At 34.7% G+C, this 19,837-nt stretch overlaps 1 protein-coding gene across 5 annotated transcripts in view; it reads left to right on the plus strand.

Moving 5' to 3' along the window:
• GLS (glutaminase) overlaps positions 1-19,837 on the plus strand; it is a 58,064-nt gene that overhangs the window by 11,738 nt on the left and 26,489 nt on the right. For 2 of the 5 annotated variants that reach the window (XM_065841531.1, XM_065841532.2), the window contains exons 4-11: positions 2,074-2,203; positions 2,927-3,006; positions 4,285-4,448; positions 9,869-9,927; positions 17,753-17,785; positions 18,034-18,092; positions 18,899-18,965; positions 19,484-19,534. In XM_065841531.1, the coding sequence (XP_065697603.1) occupies positions 2,074-2,203; positions 2,927-3,006; positions 4,285-4,448; positions 9,869-9,927; positions 17,753-17,785; positions 18,034-18,092; positions 18,899-18,965; positions 19,484-19,534 (643 nt within the window). Of the gene's footprint in view, positions 1-2,073; positions 2,204-2,926; positions 3,007-4,284; positions 4,449-9,867; positions 9,928-10,995; positions 11,031-16,195; positions 16,246-17,752; positions 17,786-18,033; positions 18,093-18,898; positions 18,966-19,483; positions 19,535-19,837 lie in introns of those variants that run through there. The other 3 variants (XM_071811210.1, XM_071811209.1, XM_065841533.2) reach the window with 3 other exon arrangements.

Genomic DNA, 19,837 nt, shown 5'->3' on the forward strand with positions numbered 1-19,837 from the left:
CAGAGTATTAGAGGCTGTCAAGGCGACTGTCCACTGACTGCAAATATTACTGCCCCATTTAATGACAACGTACTAAGACCCCTCTCACTGTCTCCATACAGTAATTGTTCCAGGTACACATCTCGATTAATTGAACCCCCATATTTAATGTCGCTGAATTCATGTGATTTCCCTGGGTTAAGGAGTACCAGGATAAATACCTAGACACTGCCCTTGGCAGAAGTCTGGGGACAGGAACTTCTTGAAGAAATAGGTAATGTCCTTAACCAGCATAGCTACTTCTGCAGTGAGTTTCAATCTTGAACTTAAAATGGTTGAATTATTGAAGTGAGCATCCTTGACTTGGTATGAATTCCTAAGTGTATAAATGCCCTTCCTGTTTCAGACGCACAATGTGCAGACTGCCTTGTTGTTTTCCACACTTAGTATTCTTGAGTTGTTCTAACAGTTGTAAGAAAAAAGAAAAAAATTAATTTCACCTACAAGACTTCTTAATGCTGTCCAGGTGGTTCAGGCAATGTAGAAGGTTAAACCTAGTGCAGGTGTGTGTTGTTATTCCTTTAGCACACCCAGCTGCCATACTGTTATTAATTACTTTTGAAAAGGGGTTGTTGCACCTGGAGTGGGTAACACTAATTGGAGGCTGCTGCGAACAAAAAAGAACAGAATTTTTTTTAAGACATGTAAAAGGAGTGGATAAGTGTGACAAATTATATCAAAACCAAATCAATTGCTGTTCTAACGTAAAGACTGTCAAAGCAGTTTATTAGAGCAATTCTTAAGATGCCAAATGTGTACAACGAAAACTTCGCTGTTTCTCTTTCATTCTTGGAAAGTCGCGCCTTCTGGCATCCGAAATGGTTGTCAACTGAATTTGGGATAAAGTCTCTTAAGCACAAAGGCGTTCAAACTGAAGCTTTGAAAAAAGAGAGGGGGATTCAAAGGGAAGATAATTCTGTCTGTTCACTGGTCTTCATGCAACTTCATTTTGAACTGATAATGACTTTTAATAATAGGATTATTGAAAGTATCTATCCCTAGTGAAAGTATAGGACAAGAGGAAATGGCCTCAAGTTGTGCCAGGGAGGTTTAAGTTGGATATGAGGAACAATTTCTTCCCAGAAAGGGCTGTTGGGCATTGGAACAGTCTGCCCAGGACAGTGGTGAGGTCACCGTCCCTGGAGGGGTTTAAAAGATGTGGAGATGAGGTTCTTAGGGACATGGTTTAGAGGTGGACTTGGCAGTGTTGGGTTAACAGTTTGACTCGATGATCCTAAATGTCTCTTCCAACCAAAATTATTTTATGATTCTGTTTCCCTAAAAATTAATTTTGTAAGTCTTCATTGGAAGGATACATGCTCATTTGTAATATGGACCTAGATGTTCTTAACTTCCCATTTGTCTGGATTAACTGCTTCTGCATAGTGTGAACACGTTAATGAAGTTGTTTGTTTGATGCTAAACCTTCCTTTCTCTTCCTTGCGCTGGGATAGGGCTGTTAATTCCCTTTATCAGGTCATATTTCAACTGATGTGTTAAAGGCTCCTAATTCCCCACCCCTGCACCACTTCAAGCAGCAGGTCTCAGCTTGTGTTCTGATCCTTCGTCTCTTCTGTTTCTCCTAGATAAGTCCTTTCCTTTCTGCGTCATCGGTTTTTAAATTTACCAGCTGGGCTGATGTTCAGAGGGTGTGGGTGATAATGTCTTGTAGGTTAAAAGGCAGCAAAGCCTCCCTAACTGGTGGCAGTTTGAAGCCATAAACTTGCAGTACTGCTCAAAGTTTAGTTTAGTTTAGAAGATGTTACTGAGCACTTCCACAGGATTTTGTTCTTGGAGTGGAAACTCATTCCACTTTGGGCTGTTGGCAGTGTTGTTCTTCGGTTCATGGCAAAACCAGTTGGAATATAGCTTATAGACTGGAAAATTGAAAAGTCTTTCTAATAACAACCTGTTCTTTTGGGCATATAGCTTCAAGGGACTGGTCCTTATTTAAATAGCATGTAATTGCTGCTTAAGTAAGCTTTTTGACAGTACTTTGTTAAAATACTAATGAACTTTTAAAATTTTTTACAGGTGTGTACAAAGTAATATCGTGTTGCTTACTCAAGCTTTCAGGAGGAAGTTTGTCATTCCGGATTTTATGTCGTTTACTTCACATATTGATGAATTGTATGAAAGTGCTAAAAAACAATCTGGAGGAAAGGTAACCTGTTTGTAAATTCAGTTTCAAACTTCTAGAGATTTCTTGATATTAACCAAATATGTTTGTTAAGTAGATAGTTTTTTCCTTAATATTTTAAGCAAAATGGTGAACTGATAACTTGATAAAATAGTTTTGGAAGTTCAGTTATATCTGCAACTTGTAAACTGTGTTAGAAATAAAGCTCCTTACCTCTAATGATCTACAGTTTTGGGGTTAGACAGAGAAAAGTCTTTATTTTACATAAGCTGTAAAACCACTATATAATTTGTCAGACTAAACTTAGTCTATAAAAGAGTTGTGCTACTCTACACTACTGGCTGGACTGTGTGACAAATAGTTGTCAACACCAGACCTATGTTAGCAATTCAAGTTTATTCTTGTGCTTATTTTCAATAAATTAATTGAAAAATCCAAGACTTTGTTACAAGCTGAAACTTTATATTATTTGAAAATGCTAAACATGCCATAACACGGAACAAAGCTTCCTCTTAGAATGCGCTGAAGTTTGTACTTTCATTGAAAAAATATTTTATTTGATAATGATCTAGTGAATATAATAATTTATAATGAAGTTTTAGATGTACTAGGCGATTATTGGTGGAATAATTAAGTTGTAACTTGTGTATCCTTTCCATTGGCATTTATTTTGATTAATATATGTTAACATATAGTTAAATAGTCTGGATGTTGTAATGTCTCTGTTTTTATTTCACATTGTGATAGGTTGCTGACTATATTCCACAGCTGGCCAAGTTCAGTCCTGACTTGTGGGGTGTGTCACTCTGCACAGTGGATGGACAGAGGTATCTTCCGACTTCCAGATTTTACTGTTTCCATTCTTTAAATTATCATCTGACATATTGTGAGGAGCAGGGAGTTGGACTCAATGATCCTTATGAGTCCCTTCCAACTTGAGATATTCTATAATATACAGCACTTGATGGTATCTTATGGGTTCATAAAGAAAAATATTTGAGTTGTTTAAGAAGTGAAATCCACTTGGTCATCTTAACCTTTTTTTTTTTTCCAACTTCTCTCTTTAAACTGAATTATTTTGCTGTTATTATAAAAAGGTTTAAATAGTGTTTGTAAATGCTATATTTAAAGAAAGCTGTATTATATTGTGCTTATGATCCAAACACAGTAATGAAGCTGTGGGTAATTTTGGTGATTACCCAAGATCAAGATAGAGACAATGCTTATGTAGCATTAATCTGGGGAAGCTGAAGAGCTTTGTCTGATAGTACCCATGCTTTGAACCATATTACGTTTTCTGTGAGTCACAACATACTTAAAAGTTAGTTCCTTTTCTAGATTTTATGTACTGTAGCATTATTAAAAGATCACTGTGAGTCACTGGAAAAAGCTAACTTTTATGATGCCAAAATGCTTTTGTAAGTTTCTCTGAAGCCTTTTCACGTTTTCTGCAAAGAAAAGTAGCAAATCCACTTCTGATTTTGCCGTCAGACAAATGGTTGTTTGGAGCCTTTTGCTCCAGATGAGGCATATGCTGCTTGTATGAGTAATTCTTCAGTGCAGTTTGACTTAGATATTGAAAGTAAACCTTTTAAAAGATAGCATTTAATAATTGTCATAAAATGCTTATGCCATTATCAAAGGCAGTATCAATACAGCTGTATAATTATTGTCCCGGAATTCCAAAGCTGAATTGGATCTCATATTTCTTCACATAGACCTGAAAAAATATATTTATTTATCTATTTATCTATTCATTTATCTATCTATCTATCTATCTATCTATCTATCTATTTATTTATTTATTTAGTTGTCTGCAATTGAGTAGGGTAAGTGTGTTAACAGAGGTCTGGGGTGAATTTTTTTGCTGTGGTACCAACCCATTTCTGAACTTCCTTTTCTTTTGTTGCATCTCTGTAAGGACCAGCAAGTGACTTTGTTATGCTTAGCTTATGGAGGCAATTGTTAAAACCTTTAAATCTTTTTTACTGTTCTTCAAAATGAGACTTAATAATAATAATATTATTTTGTTTTTTGGGGTTGTTTTTGTTAATAGTCCTGGTAGGTTGAAGAATTTCCAACCTCTTCATCTGTGTTTTTCACAGGCATTCTGTTGGCGATACCAAAGTTCCATTTTGTCTTCAGTCCTGTGTAAAGCCTTTGAAATACGCTATTGCTGTTAATGACCTTGGCACAGAGTATGTGCACAGATATGTTGGTAAAGAGCCTAGTGGACTAAGATTCAACAAATTGTTCCTGAATGAAGATGGTAAGATATATATAATACTTAATAAGGCAAATACTCCATTTCAGAAAATTATAAAACAATCTACACATTTTTTTAGTCTTTTCATTTTACTGTATCCACTTAAGTCTTATTATTAGACAGTGTCCCAAAATGTTTTACCATCAGCAAGGTAGGCTTATCCTTTGTCACTCACTTTTACCTAATTTAGAATGCTAGTAAAAGATAGTTTACTACTTCTGTTCTATTTGCTAGTATCCAACTGCAGGAAAAAAAATGAAGAATTTTGATAATGCAAGTATTTGAAATGTGTATTTATTGAGTTGAGTTGGTAGCAAATGTTCCTTAATCGTACCTTCTGGAAAATGATAGTGAAAGAATCAAAGATGTTAAATTGATTTTAAGAAACATGTATCTCACTTCCCTTCTCAGCCCTCTGACAGCAGGTGCTGGTGCCGAAGACCAGTGCTGGCTGGTTTCCAGAAAGCAAAATTCAACACATCATCTCACAGATTATCCTCAAGTGAATTTGGCTACTGATTCAAAACAATGTTTTCATTTTTATTTTCTTTTCCTTGTGACAGGAGTGGTTTAGCAAGAATTTCTCATACATACTTATCTAGATTATTTCTTTTTCATATTGTATTAATTCTCAAGCATGAAAATGTTATTTTTAAAAACAATATAGCAAAAATCTGAGAGGGATGACTCATGTAGCCTTAGAGGAAATGCTGGATGTTATCTCTGAAACACAAATGTTTCTTCTAGCAGATCCTTCTCAGTAAGAGAACAGACAATGTTTCTGTTGCCATGGTATTGCAATTAATATTTAATTAACAGCATAAGGCTTGGATGATATTTTTATCAAGGGCTGTATTGAATTCTGACTTAAATAGCTATATTATTAACATATAAATGGTACATAATTATATTTAGTCCATACATTAAAATTCTCTTTCCAAACTTACAAATAAAATAGATCTTGACAATTTGTCATCTTTTTTGCTAGGTTATTAAGTGGTAGTGAAATACCAATATGCATATATATCTCCAAGAGGGAATTAAGCATTTTGTCAAGCTTTGTTGTCTTGTTTTTGCTCTCTACTTTTTCCACATACAACGTTGTACAGTGTGAAAAAGGCTGCCTTTTATCTCCTAGGAAAGCTTTCATCTAGAAAAGTTTTGATGGTGCTGAAAATTAAAGTATAGTAGTTTTTTACCACTTCAGTAGTTTTTATTGCTACTTTAAAAATTGAACTATGAGAGAAGATTGTTAGGCTGTGATCTTTTACTATTTTGCTGTTACACTTGAAGAGTGTTTATAAGAGAATTAGGATTATTGAAAGTGTGACCAGTGTGTGTGAAATTAATAGAGAGGACTAATTGGCATGATAGAAATTTTATGTTTTAAGTGTATGCTTGTGTGGCTACTACAACTGACATGGAAAAAATCATGTTAGAACTAACCCAAACAGCCTCTTATCTATACAGTCCTTAAAGGAAAGACTAAAACAGAAGCTAAAACTCTAATAAATAGGAGCATTTCAGTTACAGAGAGAGAAACGGAAGCTGAGTTTTCTACAAGTGAAGGAGGAGGAGGGAAGAAGGGATTATGCTTTACTTGTAGATTTAAGTTGATGTATGAAGTCTGGATATGCAGAACATTTGGCAGTTTGAACATGCATAACTACCTTGAAGACCACATTTTAAAATCTCTCTCTATATAATACAGATATTTAATCTATTTGCTTTTTAATGATTGTGATATAGTTGAATTTCATGTTTGCAGTCAGGATTTTGTGAAGTGAAATGTGGGTATTTGAAAACTGGTTAGACACATATCTGAAGCTACTTTCTATAATTACCACAGTAAAGATTCCTAAACCAGGATGTTCTTTCATGTCTTTATTTACTAGTATTGAGATTCAAGCTGGAAAGAATGGAGAATATTACAAGACGTTTAAAAAATCATAGCTAAAAATGCCAACCTGTGATAAAATTTGTTACCAAGAATCACGTATGTTTTGAGTAAGATCTGTTTTGTGCAATGGAAATGTGGAAATTCTGCAGCCTTGTGAATATTCAATTTTAAAACTTTTTTAATCAAAAGGAACATATGGCAAATCAAATAATTCAGATTTCTTGAGAACTAAAAAAATTCCCATGTTAATTAAACCCAGATTGTTCTAGTTGATAGAAGTAGATCAGGAATTTTACAGAGTAAAATGTATCTGAAATACGCAGTGTCAGGAATAATTTTTATGGTAATTGAGCAGTTTGCAGGTTTTTTTCATGCCTGTTGAGTTGATGGTGTGACATGTCTGACTATACCTGTATATATGCACAGTTAGTGTCTCTTATGCATACATGGGACCTTCTCTTGATAATTATTTGTAGAATTAGTTCAGTAATAGAATGGTTTGTAGAACTTAGTCCAGTAATAAATGATTTTTTTTAAGTTTTGAATTTAGATATACCTTCTAAATATATTGCATTTCTCTACGTAAAAGACTTTTCTTGACAAATATCTCCTTCCAACAGCAAAAACAGAGCACTGTATCGGAGAATAATACATCTACTATTCAGAAGCTGTTAGGTGGGTTGTTTATGCAAGAGGCAAATCTTTGAATCAGTGCAAGACTTAATCAGGGCACCCCAGTTAAAGTTGAAGTGTTGTTATGACTTGTGCTTTTCATTAAGGATAAAGACATGAATTTACTCCGAAGTATAAGATGATACAGCTATATAAGAGACTTGCAGAGAAGTTGTGAAAAAGATTTTTTTCGATCTGAGCAGATAATTGCCTTTATTATTTGATTGTATAGAGAGAGTGTATGTGTGTGTTTTTTAGCGATGTATCAGTTAGCTTTGCAGAGTTTGATACCTCTTTGTAAAGATTAATAAATGAGTTTGTTCACCTCTTTGGCAAGATCTTGCAATTATAGTATTAATCCTCATTCCTTGTACAATATGGAATGCCCGTGCTGATGTGAGGTGAATCAGTAGTTGCTGCCACTTTAGAAAGGGATCAATGTAAGACTTTCCTTAAAAATTATTGTAGCATCAGAACCTGTACATCCCCAAGAGGTGAAAAAATACCTGGGAATGGGAGTATTATTGATGGGAATCGAACACGTCTCTTGTTTGAAATTAGCTGGAATTGTTCAGAATGTAAGCTTTTTATTTTGAGGCCCTTAAAAAAGGCCAGTGTATCATAAATCTGGGGAGAGGTTCTTCATTACAGAACAGAATATTTCAGTTGGAAGGGACGTACAACAATCGTCTAGTCCAGCTGCTGGACCACTTCAGGGCTGACCAAAAGTTCCTGCATGTTGTTAAGGGTGTTGTCCAAATGCTTCTTGAACACTGACAGGCCTGGGACAGCCACCACCTCTGCAGGAAGCCTGTAGCTCTTGTGACAAGACAGAAGTTTATCTGTCTGTTGCAGGTATCTATGGATGGGAAGTATTTGGATAGTGTTATCTGATACTATCCAGATAATAGTGAAAACTGCTTTCCTGGGACCTGGGTACTGACAGGGTTATTCTGCTTAGGAGAGGCTATAGATTGATGGAAGGTGTCCTCCTTGCTCTGTGATATGCTGGTGTTAGGCAGCAGTAGGAGAGACCCTCAAAGAAGAGCTTTTGTCAGTGTTTGGTAAGCTGGGCTGCTGTACCCCTACCTTAGCTGTGAACACTGTGACAATGATTGTTCCTTGTTGACTCGTCAAGGAGGGAACAAAACACAACTTCATTTCAGAAGCACATTCGGGGAAGTCCATGTTTCATTTTATCAGAAGGGTCTTGCTATTCCTCAGATGAGGTCAGGACATGGTGGCATGTTGGTTGTGAAGTGGACAGAACTGGTACATGTAGTTTGTGTTGTGTTGTTGTGTTGTGTTGGCTTGTAACATCTTTGGTGGCCAGGTTTTTGGTCCCTAAGGAGACAGAGAGTTAGGAAGCTATGGAAATACTTCATTTTTGGTACCTAGAGTCTGGTTTTAATCAAGAGTTGAGTACATTTGACCCAGTTTACTTGCGTTACTGACACAAGTAGGACAGGATCTTTGATATAGGTGGGTCTTAAGTACAATCAGATGAAATGAGAACAATTAATGAATCTGTGACGGAAAGATTAGGAATTGCACCAACAACTTCAAAAATAGTATATAGACATTAAGATTGTATTTTAGGGGAGCTTCACATTTTTTTGAACAGAAGGTATTGGTCTCACCTTTTCACAAATAGAATAATGTGATTTTTTTTTTTTTTTTTTAAAGTTCCTTTTAATATTGACTTTCTGAAAAATACTCAAAGGAACTTCAGATGATTAGTTTTTGGAGATTACCTGATACCCATAGATGGCTAAGTGCTATTGCCTGTGACTGGTGTAATTTTCATGGGAAAATACATGTCTGTATATGTACTGTGAATATTGTCTGTGTATTATAAAAATAGCGAACACATTGTGTGTGTTAAATGAAGATTGTTTTCAAATTTGGAGGCAAAGTAACAGCAAGTAAAAAGAAGAATTCAAACCTGTCACAGTATTAATGTACTCAGAATTGGTTGACATTTTCAGACACCAGAACCCTCAAAAATCAACATCCTAGTTAGAAGGCACAGCAAACTTGTTAGTTAAAAATAAGTAATAACTGTAGGAGGTAGATGTTGATGAGTGAAAACTTGTATTTGGGAAAAGTAGACAGCTGATAGGAAAACTTGTTTGGAAAAAAAATTTTTTTTAAAAAAAGGTGATTCATTCACATGAGTAGCCAAAAATGATTGGGAATGCAAAACCACTGTTAAATATTGACATTAGTCATGAAAGTAAAAAAATTAAGTGTAGGGGGTATATGCAAGTCAATTATAAATTAAATTCTAGTGAGGATAAATAAACTGTTGTTTGTATTTCAGCAGCCACCAATAGAAACCTCTTATTCTTAAAAAGAATCAGAATTTTATATTTATGGACAGCAGTAAGGAAATTCAAGGATTTTGTTTTATTTTAAAGGACTTGTATGAACACTTTTGAGAATGCTGAGACTTGGTAACTTGGAGAAAAATGGTAAAGTCCCTTGGAGGTTGTACCACTTTCAGATGTTGCATTGATCTAATCTTGGAACACTGGAGAGGATTAAAAATTTTCAAGAAGAGAAATGATGCAAAACTGATTAATTTATTGGACTGTTAAGTAGCATTAGGCTGAGTGTGTTCTAAGCTATAAAATATTTTGCTCAGAATTACAAAAAAATGGTGTATAATGTTGATTTACAGTTTAATTTAGGATCATATGCCATAATCAGAGCTTTAAGTCATTAATATATATCAATACATGTATACTAAGTCATACATTTAAGTAATACATTAACATAAATCACTTGACTGGTTTTGTTTGACAAAAGTGTCTTGGGATCTATTTGTAATTGAAAACTTATTTCACAGACAAGCCTCATAACCCTATGGTGAATGCTGGAGCAATTGTGGTCACATCTTTAATCAAGGTAAGAAGTTCATTTTCAGTTTCTCTCAGAGTATTTTAATGGAGTGTAGAAAAAGTACCTTGTACAGATTATGGCCTGTTTTTATTTTGTGTGTGCAATACCTAATGGCAGTTTACTCATTAGTGGGTAGAGAAGCTCTGATGTTTTGGAAAAAGTAACACTTCAAACAAATGCAATATCAGACCAGCCATTTTTAAAAAGTAATGGTGCAACTGAAAGACACTCTTTTTCTTTAGTATTTTTACTTTGTTTCCTTCTTTAACTGCACAACACTTGATAGTCCCTCTTGAGAATTGCCTCATTCTTGTTGAACACTAAGAGTGTGTTCTCAGGAATATACTTTATAGCACTCAGAAATACGCTCCTGAATGCCTGATGTACTTATATAGCATGAAGTTACCCAAATATTTCTTGCTGTGCAGAAGCAATGGAAGATACTGTACTTTGTACAGGAGCAATGCAGCTATATTTGCACCCCAGTCTTAGTACTGAATTTGTCTGTTATTAACATACTGTGCAACTAAATTATGCTTAACTTCTATGTTACGTAGTTTCTGTTGGGATGTTAAATGTTCTTTCTTAAAGAAGTGTGTTTGGAAACAATTACCTATATTTTACTACGTAAACTGTAACTGAATAATGACTTAACATCTGTAGTCCGTGATCTTGTGACTTTTGGGAAGCTGTATTTTACTTTTCCTTAGAATAGCTGTATATATCCTTTCAAGCTGTAAGTGGTGTAAATTCCATGTAATGCTAATGTTTGCTAGATACTTTACTTGCATTTTCTGCCTTGTTTTGGTAACCACTCGTACATTTTTTTTTTAAGGGTAACCACTTAGAATTGTGGGGAACATGTCAGTTCTCTGGAGTTTTGAAGTACAAAACTAAATACTGTCACTTCAGAGGTCTAAAAATCTTGTTTACAGCCTTTGTCTTGGTTTTGTTTCAAATTCTATTAGTACAGTGTGTTTCCTACCTCCTATTTCCAAGTTGTTGATTTTAAAATTACTTAGATAATGATTTTCTGTGTAACAACTCCTGCTTAAAGACATTTATCTTTAATAGCTGTAGGTGAAAGAAAATGGCCTTAAGTATGACAGGTAAATTTATTCACATTTAATATTTTTTTAAAGGTTGACTGAGCATTGAAATTCACTTGGTTAATAGTGAATTTTAAAATCTGATTTAACACATTTGTCTGAAATGTCAAAATGTTAGTCCTATGACAACATGCCCTCCTGGTCCTAAGGGAAAACACAAGCATGTGCCTCTTGCAGAAGGCACATAGTTCTTGATAAATGGTGTACTTCTAAATAGATAACATGGATTTGTTTACTGCATGCAATCGTGATATTTCTTAGAAGGTTGGGGGATTGTTTTTGCTGGGTGTTTTCTTATTTATTTATTTGCTGTAATGTTCTTATGAAGAGTATTGCGTTGCACTGACATCTTTGCATGTGGTAACTGCACGTCTAATGGGCGCATATCATACTTATCACACTCCATTATTTTCAGTGTGATTAAAATGGAGATTATTTTATGTACTGCTTCCACTAAGATACCATTTATCATTTGAATAACTAACCAAACTAAACATATTCTGAAGAAAATCACATAGTGAGTCATGGGTAGAAAGTTACCCAGTCATTTTTTGTGAAATAACTTCTCTACAATCTGCAACTTGATAGTATTCCTACTAATCATCCTGTGATTTAAGTGATTCACATTTATGTTTGATCTAATCTAAGACTTTTTTTTAATGTGGCCTCATTAACCCATGTTTTGCCCTCAATTCCTCTGCATTTGTTCTGTTTATTTAAGGTGTTGCTTGTGTATCTTGAAGACTGTGTATGGCTTCTACAGTCCAAGAAAATTAAGGCATTATTAAACATGGTCTAATTCACCATGTATGACAGATTTATATGTTGATAGCTATGGGGAGATTGGTGCTGATTTTCAGTGTTAAGAATGCTTTTACCTCATTTGAAGTTCATTTTTTTAATCTCTTTCTGAGAAATTGAGATATGAATTCTTTCAAAATTCACATATGTTGTACTGAATTCAGCAGCTGTTAGTATGCATGATCTTGCATACAACTGCCCTTGGAATTGGACATAAATTATGATTACTTGTGGATAAGAGGTGATACTCAGAGTAATCCTTTTGTCAGAACACATCAGATGTGAACATTTTAGGGGGAAAAAAATAGTTCTTAGAAGGCACTCAGACTGGGTATGGGATGCTGAATTTGGTATATACACCTTGGAACAGAGCACTGACCTAAACTGTAATGTTATCTTTAGCCCTTGCTATTCATAATAATAAATAATAAAGCATATGTGCATGTTAAGTTTTACATTTGGCTTGCTTAGGCATGACTATATCATACTTTTACCAGCTTAAGTGATCCTTCTACTGTCTTGTACTCGGAACTACGATATATTTACACTTTGGTGCCTTGACTCACGGCCCTGCTGTAAATGTACTTGCATTACACTCCACAGACTGTTCCAGCAATTTAAGACATGTATCTACGATAAGAAAGCTTTAGCAGAAAGACATCCCGTGGGCCAGTTTTAATGATATAAAATTTTTGAAGAACCCTAAGGACCTTTTCCCTTGTTTGTAATTGTACAGCCATTTGCCTTTATTACTAGCTACATAAATTACATAGTTATAATAATTTAAAAGTAATTGTTATCAAAAGAAAATTGCAGTGGCAATTACAGGAGGTTTTGGAAAAGTGGTATTAGATATAATGGTAAATTCTCCCATGTCCCTGAGGAAATCCAGGTGCTTGGAAGAAGATGATTCAGCTGGTGCAGAGGTTTAGTACAGATGCAGTGCTCTGAACTACACAGCTTTCTGTGCATCACACAGACTGGGAAAAGTGTTCATTGCCTGTAGCATAGGCAGAATTTAATGCTTTGATCTGTTGTTTTTTCTTAAACCTTCAATTCAATTCCCAAAGCATGTCAGCTTCAGGAATATGAGTGGTTGTGTCAGTAATTGCCCATTTCTGGGTATATATAGTGCCTGGGGAGGGTGGTGCCTTAGGGTGCAAATAGGATGAAGAGGAAAGGTCCAGAGTGAAATATGTAGAAGGTGACAAATGGCTGAGGAAGAATTCACCAGAGTACAAGGAATTAGGCTTACATAATTTTTATTGTATACTTCAAGAGTCCATCTGTAGATAAAAGCTTTCCTAGTGTAACAGCAAAGGTTTGGGCAAATACATATATATATATATATATATATATATATATATCTGATAAGTGCTGACAACGACACACACAATCTTAGACAGTGACGACAAGACATGAATGCTCAGTGAAGGGAGGTGTTCTATAGTGTGAATTAACATGGAGAGCATTTAAGACACATTGGGGGGCATAGCAGTGTTCATAGTCCTTGAAGAAAAATTAGTGCACAAGAAAATGAAGATGATGATCTTATGGACTTAATTCAATGAAGGCTTTTCTTTTTTTGTATGAAACATAGAGAGGTGTATCCCATATCACAGAATCACAGAACGAAGGGACCTCAAAAGCTCATCCAGTCCAATCCCCCTGCCGGAGCAGCAACACCCAGATGAGGTTACACAGGAAGGCGTCCAGGCGGGTTTTGAATGTCTCCAGAGTAGGAGACTCCACAACCCCCCTGGGCAGCCTGTTCCAGTGTTCTGTTACCCTCACTGAGATGATGTTCCTTCTCAAATTTAAGTGGAACCTCTTGTGTTCCAGCTTGATCCCATTACCCCTTGTCCTATCATTGGTTGTCACTGAGAAGAGCCTGGCTCCATCCTCGTGACACCCTTGATATATTTGTAGACATTAATGAGGTCACCCCTCAGCCTCCTCTTCTCCTTCAGAGCTTTCTAAATATGCTGAAAAGCCATCAAATGAGTGTGTCAGAAAGTGTTGTAAAAATATCTAATACTTGAGAGGTGGGAAAATGCACGGTTTATTTGACAATATAGTTAAATAAATAGTACAGACTTAGCTGAATTGCTCTATGCTACCCAGTCCAGTTATCCTTCCTGATAGACTGATGTGTAAATGTATATGCACACTGCTTTAAAATCTGTGCTGGTGTTGTGATCTTCTCTGCCAGATACTTTATTTTAGTGAAATTTTCTCTTTTCCTGGGTTATTAATTTTTTCATAGTAACTAATTTTGGATAGAATGTACATTCATATTATTCTGCACTTGTTTTTTATTATAACTCAAATGTATGGGATGTTACTTGACATAGAATATGTAGTAGTGATATTATAAATTACATGTAATCACATATGCAAGTATTTAATACTGAAGGACACCAAAATAATTCTTACATGTATTTGAAATAGTTAGAGTATTGGTCTTAGTGGATCAAATACTGTCTGTGACAGTGTGCTCTCAGGTATTTCAGAGCTGAAAATGGCACGCTAAGCAGTCAGGACACCAGTTCTCACAGAACAGGCCCAGATTAACAAATAAATTTAAAAATATACGTAAGTACAGAAAACTAAAATAAGAACGTTAATAGTTAATGTAAAATGCACAAATGAAAAAAAAATTCTTAGACACTGACATAGCGTCATAATTTTTTTTTTCCAGATGTTTTTTGTTGCAGCATAGTGTTTGGTTATAAGTTTGCTTTAAAAAAAATCCAGAAATTAATTTTAAAATAATCTTCTGTTATTGGAAGATTATAAACTTCTCATGATACAGATGTTTTTTATTAGCTTGGCTTAGATTCAAAATTGAAAAATAATTTTAACAAGAGACACATGGTAAGAGCTTATGTGGTCTAATCGTATAAACACTGAATGTTGATCAGAGAAAAGTGGCTAATGTTAACTACTTTTTTAATAAATATTGCGTGATTTTTGTCGTTGCAAGCTCTGGTAAGTATCCATGGGTCTCTTCTTTCCAATGTACATGTAGGCATGCAACCAGTGCAACTGCTTATATTTTTCTAGTTATAAGTTTACAAGTTATAAAAGTATCTTTTTAAAAAAAAATGGGGGGGAGGGAAGATCACTAAAACCTGACACAGTCAAAAAATTCAAATTTATGATTGACAGCCATGGTGTCCATTGTGGTTTAAGTGTTTACAAAATTTTATTGAGCTGTCTTCTGCAAGTTTGAATTTTCTGCCTATCAGTCTGCTTCAATCGCAACACTTTTGGTTTCATTTTGTATTCATTTAGAAGTGTTGTTTTCATATGTATATACACACAAGCATGTATCCAGTAAGTGTGTATATGAACATATGTTCCGGTAGATGTACTAAGTGTATGTGGAGTTAGTGCATGAAACGTTTCCTTTGTTCTAGACAGATAAATTTGCATCTGAACTTCAATAAAAATGTTTTTTAAGAAATATTGTTGTGGTGCCCCCAACCTCATAGGCTTATACAATCAAGCAATACAATAAGAAGCACTTGTGCAAGAACAGAATTTTTCTTGTCTCTTAGATTTTTTTAAATTACGTTGGAAAAGTTGCTCAGTATTTTGAATGTGAGGATTTTATATTTGCAATTGCATTTTAATCATAAAACGTGTGTTGCCTCTGTGTCTCTTCAGCTTTTTAGGAGGAGCAGCATACCTCTGTCAGCTGCTGAAAGAGGGAAATTAATATGTTGGGGTTTTTAGTCCTCATGTGTATGGAAGAAAAGTTTTCTGTTTTATTAACATGTTACAGTTAAATCCCTACTGAGGCCTTGGTAGTATGATCACTTAAGCAAATATTTTAGGTATACGAGCAGTGAGATTTCAGTAATGATGCTTTCATGTTCAATACAAAGTACCTATGCGAGTATGTGGAACGTCAATGACTAGAACCACATCATCTGAGTTAGGAGACAGAAGATTTTCTTCCCAAAATACAAACTTAGATGTTGATTTTAAAAGGAAACCTTTACTATAACAAGGTGATGTGGAAAAAGTTTGCATTGAGTCTGTTGCCCACGAATTTTATATGCTGCTAGTAAAGCCAGGTTTTTGTTGAAGAGCTAGGAATTTTTTTTCAACTGGGAAAAAAAAAAAGAGTGAATTATTATGTATTTATATTTTTGCAGAAAGCATGATCCCTTTCTCCCTCTTCCTTTTTTTAACAAAAGAACTTGTTTCAGTTTATTATACATGTCTAACCATGCAATTATCAATGCAGCATCCCATAACTAATGCTGACCCACTTTCCCAGAAAAAGATGTTCATTGTGCATTTGAAAGGTTAAAAAGGTTTTTGTGGTTTAAATGTTGTTACATATTTTACAGCATTAGGATCTATGGAATATTTTGACAACTGCAACAGTTCAATGAAGTTGGTAATTTCTTCTTTTAATTATTTTTCATTGAACAGATTTGGAGTTAATTTTTTTAAGACTTGTGTTCTGGTATATTATACAGGAACATTTTGATGAAATGTATCATGATTTTTTTTTTATCTTATTGCAAATTAGCTAGAGATTATTGCCTTTAAAGTTACTAGCCTTTAAGCATAAGGTGACCACTGGCGCGTAATTTTGACCAAGCAGCGTGGTGTTCTGTTCAGCTAGCGATGGTACGTGTGTGGCTGCACATCCTCGTGTAGATGAGCTGATGCATGGGCTTCCGAGGTTATCGGCAACACCCTAACCCCTGTAGAGTGGGAAATGAGACTGGCTTTACACAGTTCATTAAGTAAAATATCGGTTGATAGATACAAAGCTTCACTTTTTTCCACGTCCTTCCCCATTCCCATACTAAACACAGCGCAAGTAGCGTCTTGAATTGTTTGAGATATGTTAAACAGAGTTTTGTTATCTAAATCAAGTATCTTTAATATTAAAATTATTCATAAAAAGCATCTCCAGATACATTGTTTCCACTTGTGTATGTGATGCCATTGTTTTTTTTAAACTTCCTCAAAAAATTCTGCTTGGCTGCTTAAATTAAAAACTCTCCCCAGTAGAACATTTGCTCTTTTTTACCTCCCACCCCTCTTTCAAGGTCTTGCTATAGGAATTTGTGAAAGGTTGCCTGTCAGAGACCTGTAAAGAATTAATACATCCTTAACTGGCAGCTACTAAATCTCAGATTGTTCTTAAACAGGAAAAAAAAAAAGCCCCAAAATAACACCCCTCGTCTTCCCTGAAAAAAAACAAAACACCCAACACTTCGAATTAAGTTTCACTGATGTCCTTGTTAAGTTGGATTTAGATTTTTTCCTTACATTGCTAGCCCAATAGTGTACTCTATGACGTGTTATTCTATTTTTTCTAGCTGTTTAATTTTTAGTATGTAGGAATTCAGTCAGATATTAATTGGATATATTTGATTAAACACAATTATTTTAAGTCTTCAATCTAAATTCTTAGTATGGGCTCTAGCCATGGAAATAACTTCAGTAGCCTGAATTTTCCTATGCTCAGCTCTGTTAGTAGTATCAGAATACCTTTGGGTTACTAATCTATAAAAAGTTAGTGTTTTCATTGTAATTATCCTGACTGTAGTTACTTGTGTATTTCTTTTCTTTAACATACTACATTACTTACGCTAAACACATAAAGCTGAATAGAGAGCACTTAAAGCATACCTTTTTCAGTTTAAATTCATTTCCAACGTACAGGTGTTTGATAAGACTCTTATAGGATTATTTAATTTAAATGATAATTAAAGATTTACTTATCTAACACTTTAATTTTTTCATTAATATATGAAATGATTGTAGTACCTTATTCTTAATTAGCATCATACCGTAGTAGTATGCATTAAAAATCCTAATACTGTTAAGTGAACTAACTTCTTTCTTATGTTAACAATTCGTGTAAATTATTTTTTCTTTTCTTTCAGCAAGGAGCAAATAATGCAGAAAAATTTGACTACGTAAGTTAATGTTACAGTATTCCTTTTTAATAAAATCTAATGGTAAAAGTCCCAAGATTGCAGGGGGATTGCAAGTGAAATTTTAGTGATTTCAAATGTTTTGTCTTGGTTTTTGAAACATTCAGTGATTTGGATTGCATTTGTAAAATTGTGTTACAAGGTTTAGGGTAAGGCTGGATTGAAAGTTCGTTAGTTATAATATCTGGCAATGTTAGCATGCTTTCCTTCCTCCCTTCTGTCTCTAACAGGTGATGCAATTCATGAATAAAATGGCTGGTAACGAGTATGTTGGGTTCAGTAATGCTACGTAAGTATCTTTTATTTACTTCATGAAGTTAGCTGGAAAATGCCTCAACTGATAATTGGCATATTGAGCTTATGGCAAAGTTTAGTAATTTACATTGAAACCGTCATTTCATCCCTCATATTAGGGTGTCTTTGGCTTAAAATTCAAAAACAATTGAAGTTGTGCATGTCTCTGACACCAGTGTGACTAAATCTCACATAAAAATCTCTTTGAAATGTCAATATTCTGTTGGTGCTATGGCAGGCAGAGCTCTTTAGTGCAACTCTTATCTTCCTGGCATTCAGATTAAAAATTCAACTCTGCATGTTGATGGCTGCAGATCAGATGTTTAGAAAGCACACTTTATGCAACTGGGACTCTTCATTTTTTTTTTTTAAATTTTATTTTGCATATTTGAATTATTTTCTACAACACTTCTCCCCCCGCCCCCCGCCCCGTTATCTCAATATATAGCATTCAAAAAATCTCAAGAGCTTTTAGAGGCAGCACGGGTGCAGAGAAGGAGGAGATAACTAGTGTTTTTCCTGAGCTCTGTTAACATGAAAGTGTTTAGCATGGAAGGAAACAGACAGAATTACACACCTGTGTGTCTGTACAGATTCTTACTTCAGGCTTCATCCTGAACATGAGCATCACAACAAACCAGGCAGCCATCAACCTTGTCACCATTTGATCTTCTGTTCCATTAGTAGAATATTGGTGTTCAGATTAATGTATCCTTTACATGCAGTTTTATTGAATCACATCTCTGAAGTTCAGCGTTTTTTTGAAAGTTTGACGTGTTCTTTCTTTTTTTTTTTTTTAAGGTTCCAGTCTGAAAGGGAGAGTGGTGATAGAAACTTTGCAATTGGCTATTACTTGAAAGAAAAAAAGGTTGGTCTCTCTTGTTTATTATATTTTGAAGACTGTGGAGTGTTTTTTTTTATTCCGTAGTCTATGAAGCTTTCAAATTTATTTAATGTACAGTATGGCATAAATGATTCTAAACTGTGTATGTTTTTGTACTGTTACTCAACATGCTGTCATTTAGAAAGTGTGATACTTATTATAATAGAACACCTGTAATCTTTTTTTCTGTATCACAGCCATGAAAATTTGTTCCATTTGTCATGAAACGCATAATCTGCGCTCTATAGGAGATGCGGTTTGCAGATTTACAGATGTTGAAATCTGTAGTGAAAAGTATTTTAATACCTAGCTTATTGACCTCACTGCACTGTTATTTTAAAATCTGACTTGTTTCAATATAGCTGCTTGTTACATTTAAATAAATAGTTGACTTTAAATCTACGTAATGCTTAACATGCTGACAGTGATATAGCTTAATTTATGTCTCTCTAGAAGTGATATTTAAAAAAAAGTTACCTAAAGACTCTATTTTTCTTTCTCAGTGCTTTCCTGAAGGCACAGATATGGTTGCTATACTAGACTTCTATTTTCAGGTAACTGACTTTAAAATTGAGACTCATTATAGATCTGAATTACTGTTATAGGCAGTAGAAACTGATTTGTTCCTAGATATGAAGGCTTTAATGACTTATAGTTAGTCTTGTCAGCTTCTGTTAAACTCCGTTTGGAACTTTTGTGCATTTGATGTGTCCAGATCTGCTTTTGTTTAGGTGATGTATCAGCAGCCTTTATTGCTAATGTAAACTAGCAATGGTCTTTAAAACACTAGTAGTTAGAAGCTTAAAATGTCTTGTATTACAAAATGTTTCTGCTTCTTTGGGTTGATGTTCTTTATT

The sequence above is a fragment of the Patagioenas fasciata genome, chromosome 7 (assembly GCF_037038585.1).
Source record: "Patagioenas fasciata isolate bPatFas1 chromosome 7, bPatFas1.hap1, whole genome shotgun sequence".
NCBI classification, from domain to species: domain Eukaryota; kingdom Metazoa; phylum Chordata; class Aves; order Columbiformes; family Columbidae; genus Patagioenas; species Patagioenas fasciata.